Source organism: Bufo gargarizans, chromosome 2 (genome assembly GCF_014858855.1).
Source record: "Bufo gargarizans isolate SCDJY-AF-19 chromosome 2, ASM1485885v1, whole genome shotgun sequence".
NCBI lineage: Eukaryota > Metazoa > Chordata > Amphibia > Anura > Bufonidae > Bufo > Bufo gargarizans.
Window position 1 is genome coordinate 241,441,375 of NC_058081.1, and position 22,659 is coordinate 241,464,033.

Sequence of the window (22,659 nt, forward strand, 5' to 3'; positions counted from 1 at the left end):
TCTCCAGGTGTTGCTAATGTGGTCATTTAACCTTCCTTATTCATGGTTGCGTCTCCCACAATGCTGTGCGGTTTATAGCTTCTGTTGGACTTGTGGGTAGTTGGTGGTTGGCTCTCGGCTCAGTTCCTGGTGCTTCCAAAGCTTCTTTGAAGTTTAGGGCTGTTTTCACACGAGCGGATGCCGTGCGTGACATCCGCTCCGTGAATGACAGCCAAGACCTGATGCGGACTGCAGAAGCACGGAGCATTAACATGATTGATAATGCTCCGTGCCTCTCTGTGATCTCTTTACTACGAAATCGCAGTGAGATAAAGTTGTCACGCACGGCATCCGCTTGTGTGAAACAGCCCTAAGTCTTTCCTTTCCCTCTTGTATTTTGTTTGGGTTCTGTGTGTTGCATTTCCCTATTGTTTGTATTAGGCCTGAGGGAGATTCCTGTTTGTCCTTCCTTTTGGAGGAACAGGTAGTCTCGTCCCTGCCATTAGTACCAGGGTCCTATAGCATATCTCGCCCCGGCTGAATCCTGTAAATGTATAGCGTCAAGCATGATGGGGTAAAAAGTTAGTTTGAAAATCCTGCATTTGCACTGTATTTGTATGTGTTTTTTTTGTGAATTCATTTATTCAAAATTTTCTGTCTAGTTTTTATGTCCAGATAAAGATGTGTACACCTTCAATGAGAGTTACCTGCTGGTAGTGTCAGAGGAAAAATGTGAGTATTTTTCAATCTCTAAAATATAATATGTTTCTATAGAAGTATAGTAATACCTCCTCTTTTTGGCTGCATATCTGAAACAACAGTAGTAAATCTGCTTTATACTTCTTTAAATGGTGCACAGTTTCAGATGTAATGCCTCTGCTTTAGGGGAGCAACGAATTGAGGCGGTTAAATTCCATGTTGTCTGAATTATCTTTCCCTTCCCAATGTCCCTTCTGAAAAAGCCTCACCTATTTCTAATCTGTTCTCTTCTCTCTAGATATTGATCAGTTTCATATAAGCATTGGTAAGGAAGATGGAAAGAGAGTGGTAAGGTTTTATTTTAATATAATATATCCTTATGAAGTTTGAGGATGTAGTTTCTGATCATTTGGACTACATTTTGTATTATAAGGGTTATGGAAAAGGAAAGCTTTTAATTAATGATATAACATAAGGAAAGCTGGGTACACTTGCAAACAAAATACCAAAGGGTAAGAAGTGCAGGGTAAATTAAATTGCATTGGGTGTATTTCTGTTTCAATGTGATTGTATTGGTGTTCAACAATTAAAAGGCATATGATTAAACAGATATTAGTGTTTTTCTGAGACTTTAATACTGACCTATCCTCAGGGCATGCTATATAATGTATGGGCTGTGCTTGGTATGCTACTTTCACACTGACATTTTGGATTCCGTTTGTGAGATCCGTTCAGGGCTCTCAGGAGCGGTCCAATACGAATCCGTTTTGCCCTAATCATTCTGAATGGAAAAGGATCTGCTCAGAATGTATCAGTTTGGCTCCGTTCCGCCTCCATTTCGCTTTGGAGGCAGACACCAAAACGCTGCTTCCAGCTTTTTGGTGTCCGTCTGACAAAACTGAGCCGAACATGCCAGCATGCCATTGTGCTGATTGTTTCAGAATGAGGCTTTTAAGTTTGTTTTTGTTTGCAGGTCTGAAGAGCTCATACTATGATTAGAGCTTTTTTTTTTTTTTTTTGTAGCAGTATATCAGTAAATGTATTTTTTTAAAATCTTTATGTATATATTGTTGCAGATATATAAAATCATCTGTGTTTTAGGTTCTAATGGCCATATTTGGCACTCCTTTATCAAAGCCTTCTAGAAAGCTAGTATAATTTCTACAAAGAAATGGTACATACAAAAACTGCTCCTCCAAAACACCTCAACAGTCTTAACTCTTTATTAAAATCAAAAGCCACTTAAAAATAAGCAGTAGAAAACACACAAGAAAGCAAATGGTCAGAGGTTGCATAGACATAATATTTGTAGGGTTGGTGAAGCGCAGAGTGAGGAACAGTCAGCGTGTATAAAACCAAAAAAGAATAGAAGTCTCACAATAGTGTGCATACCGACCCACAAGAGAACCCTGTTGTACATTTTGTTGTCTGATTCTCCTCCCTTGGTGATAGATGAGTAACCTGCATCTATCGGACATCTATGGCATGAGGCGTGGCCTGACCGCGAGGGCGCTTGGCACTACAGCTCTGCTGGAATCCTGCTCAAATCCTGACCATCCTGCCGCCCAACATTACTTGCAGTGCCCAATCTGACTCCTAATATTCTTCTCCTACCTGGCGCGCCTGGGCTCCATCCTGTCCCCTGGTCCGGCTGCCTGAGCCTCAGAAATGCTGTTGCTTCCTGCTGGTGGCGGGGGGACCCTCCGGTTATTATTGCCCCTCTGGAGTATTTCATCTGGGGCTGCCTACACAAGGATCTGCCATATTGACTGTCCTGCTGGAGAGAGTACAGGGACATGCTGCTGCAGATCCTCAGACCCTTGGCAAGCCTTGACCTGTTGTCTGATTACTGGGGTGAGTGATCTCCTTAGAAACCCCCTGTTAGTGGCTGACACAAGTTGGATTTCTACACATGGGCTGCAAAACCGGTGTTTTTGCTATTTCCCCCAGCCCCAAAGTGTTAGTGGACATTATGAGTCAAACAGAGGAAGCTGGGAAATGTAGTTCCCCCTGACCAGGTGGAGATGGATTTGAGTAAAATGATGAACGCCATTACAACCTACCAGTCTGCACCTGCAGCTAAAATTGACCACCTACAAGCGGATCTCACCTGAGGCACATAACCCCGTGGAAGGATAGACATTTGCATCTGGTGGATCGCCAATTCTCCTGCGTCGACTTTCTCTGTCCCATATAGACCTGGCTTTTGTTAGTAGAGATCTACTGCAGTCATTGTCTAGGTCGGAGTATTTGCAGAAAGGTGTCTTCAGATTATGCTGGTGGGTCTTGTCCAACCGATTGCACCCCCGGATAGACAATGGCTCCTGAACCCTAAGTGGCTGGAGGTCTTGCCTGTGGCCAGTGTATCCCAACAATGTATAGCTGACTATTGGGCTTGTAATGAGGGGTCCCCCAACCCCATTATGCAGTGGGAGGCATTTAAGGGGGTTTTGCAGGGGAAGCTCATACATGCTATAGCGTTGCACAGGAAGGGCCTTGGGGATACTCGCTCCCTGTGACGACACTTGTAGCAAGTGGTTGGAGACTCAGAGATAATTAAGCTTACTTCTGATTAAATAGTTTAAAGACACTTAACAAGATATCTATTGATAGGTTACACGTAGGAAATGGGTCAAAAGAAAATTGAGAATTGACGTGCTTAATTAAAGAAACTTGATACCTTTATTAATGAGTGGGTATGAGCAAGAGTGATCGATACACTCAGATGCTCTTGATATAAAAATGCAAACAGCGAACCTCCTATTATAGATAGGTGGTACAATAATGAATCACTATAGTGACGGGGATAATAATGGGTAAGTCTGTGGGAAAAATTCTCTCCCTAGACGACCCTACGGAACTATGTCCTGAAGCACAGGGATGTCCCCTAATGGTGGAGACACCCTGCCCCCGTACCTAAGCCTAGATATGGCCCTAGTGATGCCCTACTTAACAAAGTTAAGTAGGGCATCACTAGGGCCATATCTAGGCTTAGGTACGGGGGCAGGGTGTCTCCACCATTAGGGGACATCCCTGTGCTTCAGGACATAGTTCCGTAGGGTCGTCTAGGGAGAGAATTTTTCCCACAGACTTACCCATTATTATCCCCGTCACTATAGTGATTCATTATTGTACCACCTATCTATAATAGGAGGTTCGCTGTTTGCATTTTTATATCAAGAGCATCTGAGTGTATCGATCACTCTTGCTCATACCCACTCATTAATAAAGGTATCAAGTTTCTTTAATTAAGCACGTCAATTCTCAATTTTCTTTTGACCTACTTCTGATTAAATAGACACAAAAGAAACGCCTGTTCCAAAAACAGGTGGTTTTCTCAGAGGGGGGACAAGAATGGGAGGGCACTGGCCTATCTAGCGAAAACAGAGTCTCCACCGACTGTGGTCTCGTGTAATTTAGTCCTGGGGAATTCAGGTTAGTGAGCTTAGGTAAATATGCAATCAGTTTGCCCGCTACTATACCGCTCTCTCTGCCTCTAAGATTTCTTAAACAAGTAGTAATCTGCAGAACTTGAGGTCTATCTCATTCATGCCACTAGCCCTGTTGGATAGGAGTGCACTGGCATCACCACTTACTGCTGAGGAGATTAAAATGGCAATCTTGGGCATGGCAGCTCGGAAATTTCCTCGTCCAATTTTCCTCTGGAGTGGCACAAGCGAGATATTGATACAGAGTGCACAGCTGCTTAAGCTGTTTGAGTATGCCTTTTGAGCACAGTAGTTTACCCCCATCCTTCATGGAAGCTACCATTGTGGTCATCCACAAACCGGGTAAGCCCCCAGACCAATGTAGCTCGTATAGGCCAATTTCCCTTCTAAACGTTGACGCTAAGATTCTAGCGAAGGTGTTGGCGCAACACCTTGGGGAGGTTATACATTCTGTCATTGACCCTGACCTTCTCTGGTTTCATGCCGGGTAAGACCACAGATATAAATCTCAGAAGGTTCTACACAAACCTACAGGTGCGTCATGAGAATGCAGGATGCCGTGTGATCACTTCTCTTGACAATGAAAAAGCCTCTGTAGAATGGCAGTTTATGTGGGAGACGCTGACTAATATGAAATTTACATTAGCCTTTCTACGCTGGGTGCAACTTTAATATCAGGCTCCGAGGGCTAGGGTGAGAGTGAATGGTTACCTGTCTGACCCATTCTCGCTCTATAGAGGCACCAGGTAGGGCTGTCCCCTGTTACTAATGTTTGCCCTTATTATGGAACCCCTTACCCAACTGATCAACTCCAAAAAGATGTCTCTACGCGGATGACATGTTGGTTTATCTGGAGAACCCTGGTACATCTTTAGAAAAGTTGCGTGCTACTGTGGACAGATACAGCACTTACTCGGGACTGCGAGTTAATTGGGCAAAATCTAGCCTTTGTCTTATTGATGAGGTAGACTCGTCAGAGGTGTCCTCAACTTCCCGGCTACTATTGGTTGATCGCTTTGTCTATCTGGGGATTCTAGTGCATAGAGAACCTAACCAGTTCTATTACTAGTGGATTGCATAAATATAGTTAAAATGGTGTTGTTATGGTATATTCACAGGGCGGCACTAAAGAAACTTTCAAGATCTCACTTCGATTCCCTAGATGTTTTTGCCTTTCTTGTGGAGGCACTAGGTTGGCTAGGAAAACTTTAAAAGCAATGTACTCACAAGGGGGACTCGGATTGCCGATATGTATATTTACTATATGGCTTCACAGCTGGTCTATGCCTCATGGTGGATTCGGGCAGATGCCAACAATCTGGCGATGGTGCTGGAGGCAGTGTTAGTGGGCTCCTTTTTTGAGGCGCTGACAAACCTGGTATACAGGGGAGGGGCATATGCGGTAAAGCATTACACAGAGGGGATGGCTGCGGTGGTAGCAGCATGGAACACATTTGTAGAGGTGCATTCGGAAGGTGGAGATGGTGAGTCTTGGTCTCCCTACATCCCACTATGGTGGAACAGACAGCTTAAGGAACTGCTCCATCTACCTGACTTTGAGTTTTGGCCACAGAGAGGGGTGAGATATCTTACTCGGCTCTACCAGGATGGTAACTTTCGCACCTTTGAAAGTTTTCAGCAGGAGTATGGCCTACCTTGCACAAGTTTCTTTCGGTACCTTCAGTTGTGACACGCTTGTGGGACACAATTTGCTCCTTCACCCCTCCAGCTGAAATGTTGCCCTCTCTAATCCATTGCTAGACTGGTTTTACCTTTTAGAAACCAATTTCGTCCTTTTACAGAGATCCTGAGCAATCAGGATTCACCAATACAGCGATACTTTACACGCTGGTGTGAAGATATCCCCAAGCTTGAAGCGTCGCATCTGAAGGAGCTGAGCTCTGTGTGGAGGTCTACAGTGGTTAGTGCTTGTGATCAGCTTATCTGGGTCAAATGGCTTCATAGGGTATATCTTGCCCCCGTCCGGCTGTTTCACATGCGTAAATTACCGGATCCTTCATGTACCAGATGTGGGGAGCCAAGGGGCTAGTTGTTCCATATGATATGGGCTTGCCCTGTCATACAGCAGTATTGGAGTGAGATCTGTTCATTTATAACTATGAATTTGGGGCTCTTGGAGTTTGTTCCCCTGATGTATGTTTTTACTCTGCCTCGTGTTGGAATTGATTCCCACCCGGTATGGCAGACAATTGCTTCGTCTTTTAATGTTTTATGGGCGGAAGGTTATCCTCCTTAGGCCTCTTTCACACTTGCGTTGTCCGCATCCGGCGTGTACTCCACTTGCCGGAATTATACGCCGGATCCGGAAAAAACGCGAGTGTACTGAAAGCATTTGAAGACGGATCAGTCTTTAAAATGCTTTCAGTGTTACTATGGCAGCCAGGACGCTATTAAAGTCCTGGTTGCCATAGTAGTAGTGGGGGAGCGGTATACTTACAGTCCGCGCGGCTCCCGGGGCGCTCCAGAGTGACAGAGCGCCCCATGTGCATGGATGACGTGCCATGCGATCACGTCATCCATGCACATGGGGCGCCCTAACGTCACTCTGGAGTGCCCCGGGAGCCGCACGGACGGTAAGTATGATGCTCCCCCACTCCCCACTACACTTTACCATGGCTGCCAGGACTTTAGCGACCCGGCAGCCATGGTAACCATTGAGAAAAAGTTTAACATCGGATCCGGCAATGCGCCGAAACAACGTTTAGCTTGAGGCCGGATGCGGATCAATGCCTTTCGATGGGCATTAATTCCGGATCCGGCCTTGCGGAAAGTCTTCAGGATTTTGGGCCGGAGCAAAAAGCGCAGCATGCTGCGGAATTTTCTCCGGCCAAAAAACGTTCCGTTCCGGAACTGAAGACATACTGATGCATCCTGAACGGATTTCTCTCCATTCAGAATGCATTAGGATAAAACTGATCAGGATTCTTCCGGCATAGAGCCCCGACGACAGAACTCTATGCCGGAAGACAAGAACGCAGGTGTGAAAGAGCCCTTAATTGGAAACCACCTAAAATCTCTACCCTTGCTCAGTGGATACAACTGGTTAAATATGGAACTACACATGTATAAGCTAACATGCAACTAGGGGATCTCCGGACCGCATTGAGAAGATCTAGGATGTTTGGCTTCACGCTCGAAATACGGTCTAGGGGTCAGCAGGGGTGGACTGCGAGGTGCTAATGTGTGTAGGTGTGAGTGTTGTCTGTTGGGCGCTTAATACTGCCCACTGGGACTTCCAGTTGAAACGACTTCCTCATGTGATCTTCTTGGATCATACTATGATGGCCCACTGCGACACCAGTGTATTGGTTCATAGTTTATCATGTGTTCTTTTCTTTTTTGGTATCAGTCGGTATGCTATTGAATTGTGCAAATTAAAATTAATAAATTCTATATAAAAAAAAGACCTATGGCATATCCATGGGGCTATCCAATATAAGAATGCTGCTTTAAAAGTAATCTTTGTCAAAGAAGCATAGGGAACACCGTGTCAACGTTAAAGGGGTTGGCCGGGTTCAGAGCTGAACCCCGACATGCCTCCATTTTCACCCCGGCAGCCCCCCTGACATCAGCATCAGAGCAGTTCATGCTCCGATGCTCTCCTTTGCCCTGCTCTAAATTGCGCAGGGTAAAGGCATTTTTGAGATCCGGTGACATACCGGGGCTCTCCATGGGGCTGCCCCAGGAACCCCGGTGACCTCACCGGCACTGATGGGCGGGATTTAGCTCTGCCCTAGCCAGTAAAACGGCTAGGGCAGAGCTAAGGCCCGCCCCTCAGAGCCGGTGACGTCACCGAACACACTGCTCCAATGCTAGCCTCAGGGGGGCTGTCTGGGTGAAAATAAGGGTATGTCCGGGTTCAGCTCTGAACCCGGACAACCCCTTTGGTGGTTTGATAGAAAAGAAATGGAAGTGGTTATGTATTATGTGTGTTTTTAAAGAAGGAAGTTGGAATTTTTTTGTCTTTGTACGACTTTTTTTTTTTTTCTTTTTGCTGTTAGAAATTTTATGCGGCCAAATGCTTGGCTAACTGAACTTTCCAGGAAGCTAATCGTTATTGATACATTTATACAGAAGTAACTTTGAAAATGCATGTGAAGTGAAATTATCTTAAAAAAAAAAATTATGACTTAAAAACTGAAAATCCTGCTTTGTTTTACAAAGCCTTAGATTCATATTGGTCTGTTTTTCTTTTTGTGCCACAGGTTATTAAAAATACCGGTCAAATTCCTAAGGACAGAATCGTGGAAGACTTTGTGTGGGCACAATGGGATGTGACTGACCAAATGCTGTTTTATATTGTTCCTAAGGTAATTTTTATGTTCTGAAATTTTGAATCTGATCCTTGTTACCAAAATCCTGAAGGCCTGCATTTGGTAAAATGGTAATGAGCTTTTCAAGCAAGTATGAGATGGTCAGGTTAAGATTTGTTTAAAAACCCTCTACTGTTATGAATCGGACAGCTCTTTTTATTGTAGCTGTCTGCTACGTTCCTTTGTTTCCAGCTTCCTCTGCATGCTTCTTGTTTTCACACCATTATATTTGCTACAAAACTTTGTGTGACAAGTGGTGTTATTTGTTTTATCACTTTGGTGCATATTTGGAATTTGTTCCCAAGTACAGGCCAGTTTTCATGTCTTAATTTGGGTAAAAGCTGGCTGTGTTTAAAGAGTGTCATCAGAAAGTGACCTATTTTTTAAATCTCGTTTGTATGTTAAACACGTTTTTTAAAGAATTTTTGGTTATTTTATTTTGCTTGTCACTATATTCAAACAAAAACCATAAAATCTTGCAGTTTTCACACTGGCCACTAATCTTAATAGATGCCACTTCAGAGTCTGTACAGATCACTTTACTGCAGTTAACTTAACATTAGAGCCTCATTATATCACCTCTGTGCACAGACAACACAGGATCCTCCATTCAGGATAGTTATCAGCTCCTCCCTGACCTCAGTAAAGGGCACAGAGCATGCCTAAAAAAATTCTCCCATAGAAATCAGTTATGTCTTCTCCAGACCATTGTGTTTATGGACCATATGGCTGCCATAAAACATTTTTTTTTAACCCCTTAAAGACCAGGCCTATTAAAAAATTTTACATTTTGGATTTTTCCTCCTCACATTGCAATAGCCATAACTTTTTTTATTTTCCATTAACATAGCTATATAAGGGTTTACTTTTGCAGGACAAGGTGCATTTTTTTTTTTTTAATGCCACCATTTATCTTTTGTATTAGAAAATGGGGAAAAAAATCTGTGTGGCAAAATTGAAAAAAAAAACCCTGAATTTCGGCAAGTTTTTTATTTTTTTTATTTCTGATTTATATCGCAGCGTTCACAATGTACTAAAAAAAATGACGGCCCTTATTCTGTGGCTCTACGAATGTGGCGATGCCAAACTTAGTGGTGTGGGTGTGTGTGTGGTTTATTTATTTATTTTTTAAATTAAAAACCTTTGGAAAAATCAAAGTTTTCTTAGCATCGCTGTATTCTGACAACCACTTCTTCTTTTTTTTTTTTTTATATATATATTTCGGTCTACAGAGGTGTACGAGGGTTTGTTTTTATTGGTACCATTTTTGTATGTAATATGTAAGACTTCTTTTGATCAATGTTATTAAATTTATTTGGTGGGACAAGATGACTGAAAAAAAAAACATTTTCTGATGCGGCGATACCCAATATGTTTATTTTTTATTGTTTATATATTTTTAAAAGTAAAATTGGGAAGTGGGGCGATTTTAAACTCTCTCTCTATATATATATATATATATATATATATATATATATATATATATATATATATATATATATATATATATATATATATATATATATAGCAGAGAATCGGACAGCACTCCAAGACTTGAAAAAAGTAGAAATCTTTATTCACCCATGTGAAAAATAATTTGCGACGTTTCAGCTCACAATCGAGCCTTTCTCAAGCAATGAAACACAAGACTGTGCATGTCTTATACAGCTTTTTCAAAAATCAGACAACCAATGAATTTTACAAATCAAGACATGTGACTGGCAAACATGTGAAAATAGTTCACCTCATTAGATCATGTGAACAATTACTTATGCAAAGTACCATACTGCTGGATACACAGGGACGTGTCCATTAGTGTTGCATCCAAGCTTGTAACATTTAAATAATGTATACTACAAAGTGCATATGTGCATAAATAAAGTGCATGAAGATACAAAAGAATCAAATCATGTATTAATGTTTAAAATCATACACCACAGAGGCTGAGGGAAAACAGTGAAGGTCTGATCATGTTCGACAAAACCGCATGTTCATGTGAATACTGGCCAAAAAAGCCCTGTTACTAATACTGTCAAAACCACAGCATGTCAAAGACAAACCTCAACCCACAGTGTGCGCTCGCAACTGCGCTCCAATATATCCTAGGCAGCCAGATATCAAACTACTGCCGTGTGGGGACTATTGCATACGCACAATGTGACATTATTAAAGGCATCGTCTTTGTAGCAAGGCGCTTGGCACTGTATATGCTTCACTGTCAGGACCAATCGGAGAGGGATCCAACCTCCCGGGTAGATCAACCCCTCCAAAATTATGGTCAGGTAAGGGGGACACCACATGCAAATGCAGTGCACCCCGAACCGTCCCATTATAACGGTCCATAGACAGTGTAATGGGGATCTCCCATATAAATCACTTGATAGCAGGAAATTGATTTTGACACATCGTGGATACAGTAACAGAAAAAATTCTATCCAGTTAAATTAATACACATAGAACATCGCGAGCTGTCGCATGTGTCCAGACTTCTATGTTCACTGTTTCCGCATCAGTCTGTGTGGTGTCTAAAAAACAAATAAGAGAAAATTACTCATATGCTTGTGAATCTTATCTAAATTCCATCATCACAACAGGGATCATGCCAGAAAGCATAAAGGGTGGGGTATCAGGCAAACAGTAATCTAGAGACATCCAGGATAGTACTCCACATTTAACCCTTTAGGTTTTAGGCTGTCTAAAGTGTATATCCACCACATTTCTTTGTTTTTCAATATTTTTATTCGATTACCCCCTCTCCTGGGGGGAGGTACATGATCTACAATCCAGCATGTTAATTCACGTTCTGAATGTTTCTGCTCAGAAAAATGCTTCGGTACTGGTAAATCATGTCGTTTTTGGCGAATTGAAAATCTATGGTTATTCAACCTGGTTTTCAAATCAGTGGAGGTTTCTCCCACATACAGAATTTTACATGGGCAGGTTAACACATAGATTACAAAATTAGAATTGCACGTCAAATGAAAATTAATAGGATAAGTTTTACCAGTGGCAGGATGTATAAAGCTGCGTCCCTTGCCTATGTATTTGCAATTTACGCAGCTTAAACATGGAAAGCTGCCCAATCCATATTTTGACAATTTCATTTGACGTGCTCGCTGCTTTGAGCCACAATCTGCTCTAACCAATTGGTCTTTCAGACTGCTGGCTCTCCGGTATGAAAACAGGGGAGGCAGTCTGAATTCTTGGATATCACTGAAAGTATTACCCAGTATACTCCAGTGTTTTCTAATAATCTTGCTAATAGCTGCACTTTCCTCCGTATGAGTAGAGATAAAAGGAATCCGACGTTGGGGATTTTCCTTATCTTTCCTCACTAAGGTCAACTCTCTGTCCATCTCCAGAGCCTTATTTTTATGTGTCTGTAGCAACTTTGGCGGATAACCCCTGTTTTCAAACTTCCTTGACATATCCTCAAGGGCCTCCGTCAAATTGCTCTCCTCTGATGTTATTCTACGCACCCGCAAAAATTGCGAGTACGGTAAATGCCTAACCATATTTTTCGGGTGATTACTATCATATCTTAATATGGTGTTCTTGTCAGTAGGTTTAGTGTATAGTTTAGTAAGGAACTTTTCCCCAGACCAGACAACCGTGGTATCAAGGAACTGTACCTCAGTGTGTGAAAAAATCAAAGTGAATTGGAGATCACTATCAATGCTATTCAAATACATATGGAAGTCAATTAATTCCTTCTCAGTGCCAGTCCAAATGAGGAAGACGTCATCGATATAACGCCACCACCGCAGAACATGTCTGAAGTGGTGTGAAACATAGATGACGTCTTCCTCAAATTTTCGCATAAAAATATTTGCGAACGTTGGGGCCACATTCGACCCCATCGCCACTCCCCTTAATTGCTTATAAAAGGAATCTTGAAACAGAAAATAGTTCCAATGTAGAACAATGCGCAAAAGAGATAAAATGAAATGTATAGCTGATTCAGTCATTGAGGAGAGTGTCAACATACATTCAACAGCCGTTATGCCCAACGTGTGGTCAATTGAGGTGTAGAGAGAGACTACATCGAAAGATGCAAGAATATATGTCTGCTCTCTATCCACCTCAATTGCGTTGAGTTTACACAAAAAATCGGTCGTGTCTTGAATGTATGAGACCGCCCCTGTCGCAAAATTGCGAAGAATCTTGTCCAAAAAAATGGCAATGTTGCTGAATATTGACTCAGAGCCAGATACTATCGGCCGGCCAGGGGGATCAACCAGAGATTTGTGGACCTTGGGAAGCACATACATCACTGGTGTGACTGGATGTGTCACCACAAGGTACTCACAAAGATCCCGGTCGATCACCCCTGCCGCCAATGCATCAGTAAGACACTGTCCAATAATCCTGGCAATCTCAAATTTTGGGTCATCTTCTAAGTTACTCACACCGTTTCAAGTGAGTGTACTTTCTAAGGGATTATCATATTGTCCAAATGCACATGTTAATTGGTTTAATCTTGAGACGGATATGTGTGGTTTTTTTAGATCTATAAAATTAAAAATATGGTTTCACAATAAAGTGCAGACTGACTCCCCTCCTGCGAGCGAGTTTTGCATGAGGAGACTCAGTCTACCAGGTAAAAGTACCTTCACACCAGTGGTTGATAACCCTGCGTTGGAGGCCTTTATGAACGTGGTTAAAAAGGATTTGTCCACTTTGAAATCATCTGTTACTCATAGATTTACCCGTCCTACATGACGAAATTTGAAATAGCCGCCTTAGATCAATTAAGGAATGATCCCCATTTGGTAATTAAACCTGCCGATAGGGTGGGGGGGTAGTCATCCTGGATAAACATAAATATATTGCGGAAATAGAACGTCAGCTTGGTGACACAAATGTGTATTTGTTGATTAATTATGACCCAAAATTTGAGATTGCCAGGATTATTGGACAGTGTCTTACTGATGCATTGGCGGCAGGGGTGATCGACCGGGATCTTTGTGAGTACCTTGTGGTGACACATCCAGTCACACCAGTGATGTATGTGCTTCCCAAGGTCCACAAATCTCTGGTTGATCCCCCTGGCCGGCCGATAGTATCTGGCTCTGAGTCAATATTCAGCAACATTGCCATTTTTTTGGACAAGATTCTTCGCAATTTTGCGACAGGGGCGGTCTCATACATTCAAGACACGACCGATTTTTTGTGTAAACTCAACGCAATTGAGGTGGATAGAGAGCAGACATATATTCTTGCATCTTTCGATGTAGTCTCTCTCTACACCTCAATTGACCACACGTTGGGCATAACGGCTGTTGAATGTATGTTGACACTCTCCTCAATGACTGAATCAGCTATACATTTCATTTTATCTCTTTTGCGCATTGTTCTACATTGGAACTATTTTCTGTTTCAAGATTCCTTTTATAAGCAATTAAGGGGAGTGGCGATGGGGTCGAATGTGGCCCCAACGTTCGCAAATATTTTTATGCGAAAATTTGAGGAAGACGTCATCTATGTTTCACACCACTTCAGACATGTTCTGCGGTGGTGGCGTTATATCGATGACGTCTTCCTCATTTGGACTGGCACTGAGAAGGAATTAATTGACTTCCATATGTATTTGAATAGCATTGATAGTGATCTCCAATTCACTTTGATTTTTTCACACACTGAGGTACAGTTCCTTGATACCACGGTTGTCTGGTCTGGGGAAAAGTTCCTTACTAAACTATACACTAAACCTACTGACAAGAACACCATATTAAGATATGATAGTAATCACCCGAAAAATATGGTTAGGCATTTACCGTACTCGCAATTTTTGCGGGTGCGTAGAATAACATCAGAGGAGAGCAATTTGACGGAGGCCCTTGAGGATATGTCAAGGAAGTTTGAAAACAGGGGTTATCCGCCAAAGTTGCTACAGACACATAAAAATAAGGCTCTGGAGATGGACAGAGAGTTGACCTTAGTGAGGAAAGATAAGGAAAATCCCCAACGTCGGATTCCTTTTATCTCTACTCATACGGAGGAAAGTGCAGCTATTAGCAAGATTATTAGAAAACACTGGAGTATACTGGGTAATACTTTCAGTGATATCCAAGAATTCAGACTGCCTCCCCTGTTTTCATACCGGAGAGCCAGCAGTCTGAAAGACCAATTGGTTAGAGCAGATTGTGGCTCAAAGCAGCGAGCACGCCAAATGAAATTGTCAAAATATGGATTGGGCAGCTTTCCATGTTTAAGCTGCGTAAATTGCAAATACATAGGCAAGGGACGCAGCTTTATACATCCTGCCACTGGTAAAACTTATCCTATTAATTTTCATTTGACGTGCAATTCTAATTTTGTAATCTATGTGTTAACCTGCCCATGTAAAATTCTGTATGTGGGAGAAACCTCCACTGATTTGAAAACCAGGTTGAATAACCATAGATTTTCAATTCGCCAAAAACGACATGATTTACCAGTACCGAAGCATTTTTCTGAGCAGAAACATTCAGAACGTGAATTAACATGCTGGATTGTAGATCATGTACCTCCCCCCAGGAGAGGGGGTAATCGAATAAAAATATTGAAAAACAAAGAAATGTGGTGGATATACACTTTAGACAGCCTAAAACCTAAAGGGTTAAATGTGGAGTACTATCCTGGATGTCTCTAGATTACTGTTTGCCTGATACCCCACCCTTTATGCTTTCTGGCATGATCCCTGATGTGATGATGGAATTTAGATAAGATTCACAAGCATATGAGTAATTTTCTCTTATTTGTTTTTTAGACACCACACAGACTGATGCGGAAACAGTGAACATAGAAGTCTGGACACATGCGACAGCTCGCGATGTTCTATGTGTATTAATTTAACTGGATAGAATTTTTTCTGTTACTGTATCCACGATGTGTCAAAATCAATTTCCTGCTATCAAGTGATTTATATGGGAGATCCCCATTACACTGTCTATGGACCGTTATAATGGGACGGTTCGGGGTGCACTGCATTTGCATGTGGTGTCCCCCTTACCTGACCATAATTTTGGAGGGGTTGATCTACCCGGGAGGTTGGATCCCTCTCCGATTGGTCCTGACAGTGAAGCATATACAGTGCCAAGCGCCTTGCTACAAAGACGATGCCTTTAATAATGTCACATTGTGCGTATGCAATAGTCCCCACACGGCAGTAGTTTGATATCTGGCTGCCTAGGATATATTGGAGCGCAGTTGCGAGCGCACACTGTGGGTTGAGGTTTGTCTTTGACATGCTGTGGTTTTGACAGTATTAGTAAACAGGGCTTTTTTGGCCAGTATTCACATGAACATGCGGTTTTGTCGAACATGATCAAACCTTCACTGTTTTCCCTCAGCCTCTGTGGTGTATGATTTTAAACATTAATACATGATTTGATTCTTTTGTATCTTCATGCACTTTATTTATGCACATATGCACTTTGTAGTATACATTATTTAAATGTTACAAGCTTGGATGCAACACTAATGGACACGTCCCTGTGTATCCAGCAAGTATGGTACTTTGCATAAGTAATTGTTCACATGATCTAATGAGGTGAACTATTTTCACATGTTTGCCAGTCACATGTCTTGATTTGTAAAATTCATTGGTTGTCTGATTTTTGAAAAAGCTGTATAAGACATGCACAGTCTTGTGTTTCATTGCTTGAGAAAGGCTCGATTGTGAGCTGAAACGTCGCAAATTATTTTTCACATGGGTGAATAAAGATTTCTACTTTTTTCAAGTCTTGGAGTGCTGTCCGATTCTCTGCTTATATTAGAAGGTGGAAAGCTCATTCCTTTGGACCCAGCACCTGAGCCAATAGCTGGTGCCGCCAAATCTCCTTTTCCGCTATATATATATATATATATATATATATATATATATATATATATATATATATATATATATATATATATACAGACGTGGACAAAATTGTTGGTACCCTTTGGTCAATGAAAGAAAAAGTCACAATGGTCACAGAAATAACTTTAATCTGACAAAAGTAATAATAAATTAAAATTCTATAAATGTTAACCAATGAAAGTCAGACATTGTTTTTCAACCATGCTTCAACAGAATTATGTAAAAAAATAAACTCATGAAACAGGCATGGACAAAAATGATGGTACCCCTAGAAAACACAGAACATAATGTGACCAAAGGGACATGTTAATTCAAGGTGTGTCCACTAATTAGCATCACAGGTGTCTACAACCTTGTAATCAGCCATTGGGCCTATATATATGGCTCCAGGTAATCACTGTGTTGTTTGGTGATATGGTGTGTACCACACTCGACATGGACCAGAGGAAGCAAAGGAAAGAGCTGTCTCAAGAGATCAGAAAGAAAATTATAGACAAGCATGTTAAAGGTAAAGGCTATAAGACCATCTCCAAGCAACTAGATGTTCCTGTGAGTACAGTTGCACATATTATTCATAAGTTTAAGATCCATGGGACTGTAGCCAACCTCCCTGGACGTGGCCGCAGGAGGAAAATTGATGACAAATCTAAGAGACGGATAATCCGAATGGTAACAAAAGAGCCTAGAAAGACTTCTAAAGAGATTCAAGGTGAACTTCATGCTCAAGGAACATCAGTGTCAGATCGCACCATCCGTCGTTGTTTGAGCCAAAGTGGACTACATGGGAGACGACCAAGGAGGACACCATTGTTGAAAACGAATCATAAAAAAGCAAGACTGGAATATGCCAAACTACATGTTGACAAGCCACAAAGCTTCTGGGAGAATGTCCTGTGGACAGATGAGACACAAATCGAAGTTTTTGCCAAGGCACATCAGCTGTATGTTCACAGACGAAAAAATGAAGCATATCAAGAAAAGAACACTGTCCCTACTGTGAAACATGGAGGAGGCTCTGTTATGTTCTGGGGCTGCTTTGCTGCGTCTGGCACAGGGTGTCTTGAATCTGTGCAGGGTACAATGAAATCTCAAGACTATCAAGGAATTCTAGAGAGAAATGTACTAGCCAGTGTCAGAAAGCTTGGTCTCAGTCGCAGGTCATGGGTCTTGCAACAGGACAATGACCCAAAACACACCGCTAAAAACACCCAAGAATGGCTAAGAGGAAAAAATTGGACTATTCTAAAGTGGCCTTCTATGAGCCCTGACCTCAATCCTATTGAGCATCTTTGGAAGGAGCTGAAACATGCAGTCTGGAAAAGGCACCCTTCAAACCGGACACAACTGGAGCAGTTTGCTCATGAGGAGTGGGCCAAAATACCTGCTGAGAGGTGCAGATGTCTCATTGACAGTTACAGGAAGCGTTTGATTGCAGTGATTGCCTCAAAAGGTTGCGCAACAAAATATTAAGTTAGGGGTACCATCATTTTTGTCCATGCCTGTTTCATGAGTTTATTTTTTTACATAATTCTGTTGAAGCATGGTTGAAAAACAATGTCTGACTTTCATTGGTTAACATTTATAGAATTTTAATTTATTATTACTTTTGTCAGATTAAAGTTATTTCTGTGACCATTGTGACTTTTTCTTTCATTGACCAAAGGGTACCAACAATTTTGTCCACGTCTGTATATGTTTTTAAATAACTATTAGCCTCCTTTTTGAGAAATTGTGGTTCTTTATGAGCCTCTCTGCAAAAAAACTGCAGCATTATCATTGTAGTGTTAGATGTGGAACATGTAACTGGACCGGGAGATGCGGCTGCAGTTTGCAACCCACTGTAAAGCCTGTATTAGACCTGGCTTTTTTTTTTTTTTTTTTGTCCCGGGAAGGAACGCTTCCTTCCTGACAGTGGCCTGCTAAATCAGGTTGTGTAATACACCCTTAAAATAGTGTTGCCTAATGGGGCTCCATGTTACTTTAAAAGCAAGGAAACACTGCGCCCCAACCTGTAGTATAGCTAAAGGGAGTCTGCCACCAGGAAGTTCACTGGTAAACCAAGCACAATGGAGAGATTTATCACGCTGGTGTACAGTAGAACAGGCTTAGTTGCCCATAGCAACCAATCAGATTCCGCCTTTCATTTTCTAAAGAAGCTGTGAATAAATGAAATGTGGAATCTGATTGGCTGCTATGGGCAACTAAGCCAGTTCTACTTTACACCAGTTTGATAAATCTCTGCATTGTGCTTGGTTTACCAGTGAACTTCCTGGTGGCAGACTCCCTTTAGCTATACTTGTAGGGAGGCTGAGCTGAATGTGATGATACTTTAACTTGGCAATCTGTTACTTCATTATGGAGAAAAAGTACTTTTAATCCATGTACAAATGAGCTGTTAAAGGGGTCCTCCGGGAATGACTTAAAATGACATCTAGCAACCCATTCTAGAATGTAATTGAGATATGTTTCCTCCACTTGCAGAGCTGCCTAGGGGTGAGGAAATGTGCGTGCGTGTGTGGTCTCATTACATACTGTGCACACAGGACACTGGATTGCACCATTCCCTTTAAGTGCTCTTGGGGTGGGCCCAACTGTGCACCCTTGCTCCTCCAGCCTCTTCCTCCTCTGATTGAAAGGGTTAGGTTTGTGCATAGTCATCTTGCATTGTGAATCAAGGAGAGGTGAGGGTGTATCATTGCGTTCAGCTGAGCAAGCGCTGCACAGTATTTGTGGCTGGTTTAACAGAGTCTGAAGGACTTGTATTGTATGGCAGTATGGTTTATACACTTACTGTCTATTCATACTGGTTCAGAAAGGTTATGTTTAATCCGTAAATAAAATCTTTTCATGTGGTAGACTGGAGTACAGTTTTTTTTTTATTTTCTCATTGCAGCATATGAATGCTTACTTTTATACTGGAGTTAGCTCTTGTTTGTATATATAACTGTGTGCAGCCATTTAGTTTTTTGTATTTATACTGGAGTCTCCATTTTTGTGGTCATTGGCTTTATGGGTCCGGTGACCTCATGGGTTGTAAAGGCAGGGGCTGGAATATCCACTGCCCCGGAACCTGCTTACCTATTTCTTTCCACCCTTGCTGCCTTTTCCCTTGTATATAATGTACTGTTGTCCCATTTGACTTTCCTGGCTGCTTGAATCTGACCCACATCTGTCCCACCCTGCTCCAATACCTTCCTTTTTTCTTTCTCCTGCTGTTGTTTTTTTGTTTTCTCTGTCCACTCAAACTGTCACCTCTGTCTCCAATGCGCTAAGCCTTCTGGTCGCCTGTCCAACCTTCTTTCTAGATCTGTTCCATCACTTACTCCTTCCCTCCTCCTTCTGGAGGGCTGTGCTTTCGGTTCGCTGGCCACATCCTCCACATGTTGTTGAAGACTTCTGTCTCACCTTCCTTATGTAGGGCACCGGAGCGGCAAAGGACGTCAAAATGATTGGTTTTCTGAAGCCCAGTGAGTTGTGCCCCAGGTGATCAAACCCCTTGTCTGGTGCTGTGCTAGAAACTTAAATATTAAACTCTACCCCTTCCTCTGTTCCAAATAAAAAGGTGAATAAAAGTGTTTTTCACCTAGCTAGAAGGAGCAGTCCATCACTTGTACCTTAAAAATAGATTGCTATATGTAATATTGGGTATAGAGTTAGTGGAAAATAATGGTTTTCATCCCAGAACAGGAGAGATTTCTTCTTCGTTGTACACCATGAAAACCTGGTCAGAGATTTAAGAAATCTATTGCAAAACTCCTTCCTTAGGCTACATGCACATGCAAATCGCGGATCCGCAAAACACAGATGGTGTCCATGTGCGTTCCGCAATTTGCGTAACGGCATGGACAGCCTTTAAAATAACTGCTTTTTTTTTTTTTTTTTTTTTTTTTTTTTTTTTTTTTTACTATTGAAGCTGTAAAATCAATTTGTTGCCTTTTTTATGCTTGTTTGTGTTTATGGTAATCCAGGTTATTCTTTTATGAACTGTTATCTTCCGCTTTTTGATGGCTAGTAGTTTTTGTATGCTTTCGTACACTAACGAAGATCTACTTTCAATCTCTCCAGTTTTCCAGTTGTGTTTTGCATTGTATCCAGTTTCATTCAGGTGGAAATTTTACATTTATGGTGAGTAATGTTTTTTTGTGTGTGAATGTAATAGCAGTGTTGCTGTAACGGGTGCAGCTTTACTGACAGACTGCAGTTGAGCAATAGATGCCCCATGTACATAGATGTACAAAGGTAGATAAGAGGATATCTTTCCTCTTTTCTCCCCTTCTGATATTTAGTTTCCCTACATTGTATAAGAGGCTCGTATCAGACGGACAATATTTCTATCCTGGTGCTATATAACAAAACAATAACAAATACAGGTGCACTCTGCAGTCTCACTAAACCCTCAAACTGATTTTAAAATTGAGAGATTAGTCAACATGTCCTACGGTGTAGAACATGTCTAAGCCCGGGCACCACGTCAAGGTTTCTCAAGTAGCCCGAGACCTAACACTCTCCTACCTGAGCCGTATGGGCGATACCAGGAGCCAGTGGGCAAATTACAGGAGCATGAGGCCGACTCACAAACAGCTCACCAGTTACCTCCAGCATGTAACCATGCTTGCAATGGGAGGAGGGAGGAGTCTGCAAGTCCCACTCAAGGCTGGCTGATATGGCCCAGGCCTCACAGGTGCACCTAAATGTGGCCTGTAGATGGAAAACAGGCACATTTAAATTGGAGTTTATACACCTCCAGGAATCTATATATACAAACCAAAAAGACAAGGTGGCATTAGCAGGAGGTGCTCAAACCCACATGCAGTTGTGCATATATACAGGGGAGCAAATCCTGGTGCTATCTGAGTTTAGAACGGACAGCACCCGGACTGAACACCGACCTGTTCAATTGAAAAGGGTATATGCATGTAAGCAATTTTACGCACATGACTGAAGTGAATAGATCTGTGAGAAAAAATATGGACTGCATGTGGATCTGGTCGGTTTTAAAACTTGCCTCTGTTCACCCTCCGGAACCTGGACAAGTTTTCTAGCATCGGTCTGAAAGGGGGCTTAAACTTTCATCAAAGGAATTTTTTTTTTTTTTTTTTTTTAAAGCAATAGAATCATTGTATTATGCATCTGACACAATGCACTGACTGCAGTTCTTTTATTTCTTGAAGCTTGAAATTCCACTTGAAATCTCCCTAGCTGACCAAGGTGTGAGGCAAGTACTGCAAAAGTCTCTTCCTGTACCTTTCTAAATCTGTGTGTGTGTGTGTGTGTGTGTGTGTGTGTGTGTGTATATATATATATATATATATATATATATATATATATATATTAGGCGCCCATGCTTAATGGTGGCCTCTGTCCTGCACATAGCTCCAATAAGTAACGTTTTGACATGCTTGATAATGTTTGCTGTATTTCGCATTGAGGAATGGTTGCTGACGTTATGTCATGGCGCATGCGCTGTGGCTGCTGTCAGCATTACCACTTCTATAATTGTGAATGTATGGGAGAGCTGAACGCTGTGAATGTTCTTTATCAGTGATGCGATTTTCTATGATGGCAATACTATGCACGGTAATAGGCGCATGCGCTGTTAAGATGAGGGTACACTACGTCCAGCATTGAGCATGAGATGGGGATCGTTCTTTTGCTGGTTAGTGTGTCTGTGTCTACGCCCTCTACTATGTGTTTCCATCCATCAGCTGCACACACGCACTTTGTATCATTAGTCATTTCATGCACTATATATTAATGCATATATCAATTGTGTCTATTAGTCATCATGCACTTTATAAGCATCTTTGCACAGTTCTCCCGTATAATTATGTATATTTTGAACACTTTATAATTTTAGTATGGTTGTGTATATTGATTCTGCAATTTATCACAGCAAGGGTTAATGTTTTCCTTTGTGTGATCACATGACACTGTGATGTCATTTCCTTTGGCTATATAATGTTTTGAATGTCCTGTTCACATTGCTTGAGAAAAGCTTCATGTTGGAGCTGAAACGTTGCGTCACCAATGGGTGAATAAACAAATATATACACAGACACAGTGGGCAAAATAAGTATTTGATACACTGGCGATTTTGCAAGTTTTCCCACCTACAAAGGTGACCTCATACTTTGGGGGTGCTTTTCTGCCAAGGGACTGCACCGTATTGAAGGGAGGCTGGATAGGGCCATGTATTGAGAGATTTTGGCCTTTCCTCAGTAAGGGCATTGAAGATGGGAGAAGATCTGTGTGGAGGAGTGGGCCAAAATCCCTGCTGCAATGTGTACAAACTTGGCCAAGATCTACAGGAAACGTCTGAGCTCTGTGATCGCAAACAAAGGTTTCTGTACCA

General features: G+C 41.8%; 1 protein-coding gene across 2 annotated transcripts in view; it reads left to right on the plus strand.

Moving 5' to 3' along the window:
* LOC122927858 (gamma-secretase activating protein) overlaps positions 1–22,659 on the plus strand; it is a 139,611-nt gene that overhangs the window by 51,402 nt on the left and 65,550 nt on the right. For both annotated transcript variants that reach the window (XM_044280146.1, XM_044280147.1), the window contains exons 7-11: positions 642–711; positions 977–1,026; positions 8,354–8,458; positions 20,373–20,432; positions 21,479–21,522. In XM_044280146.1, the coding sequence (XP_044136081.1) occupies positions 642–711; positions 977–1,026; positions 8,354–8,458; positions 20,373–20,432; positions 21,479–21,522 (329 nt within the window). The remainder of the gene's footprint in view (positions 1–641; positions 712–976; positions 1,027–8,353; positions 8,459–20,372; positions 20,433–21,478; positions 21,523–22,659) is intronic.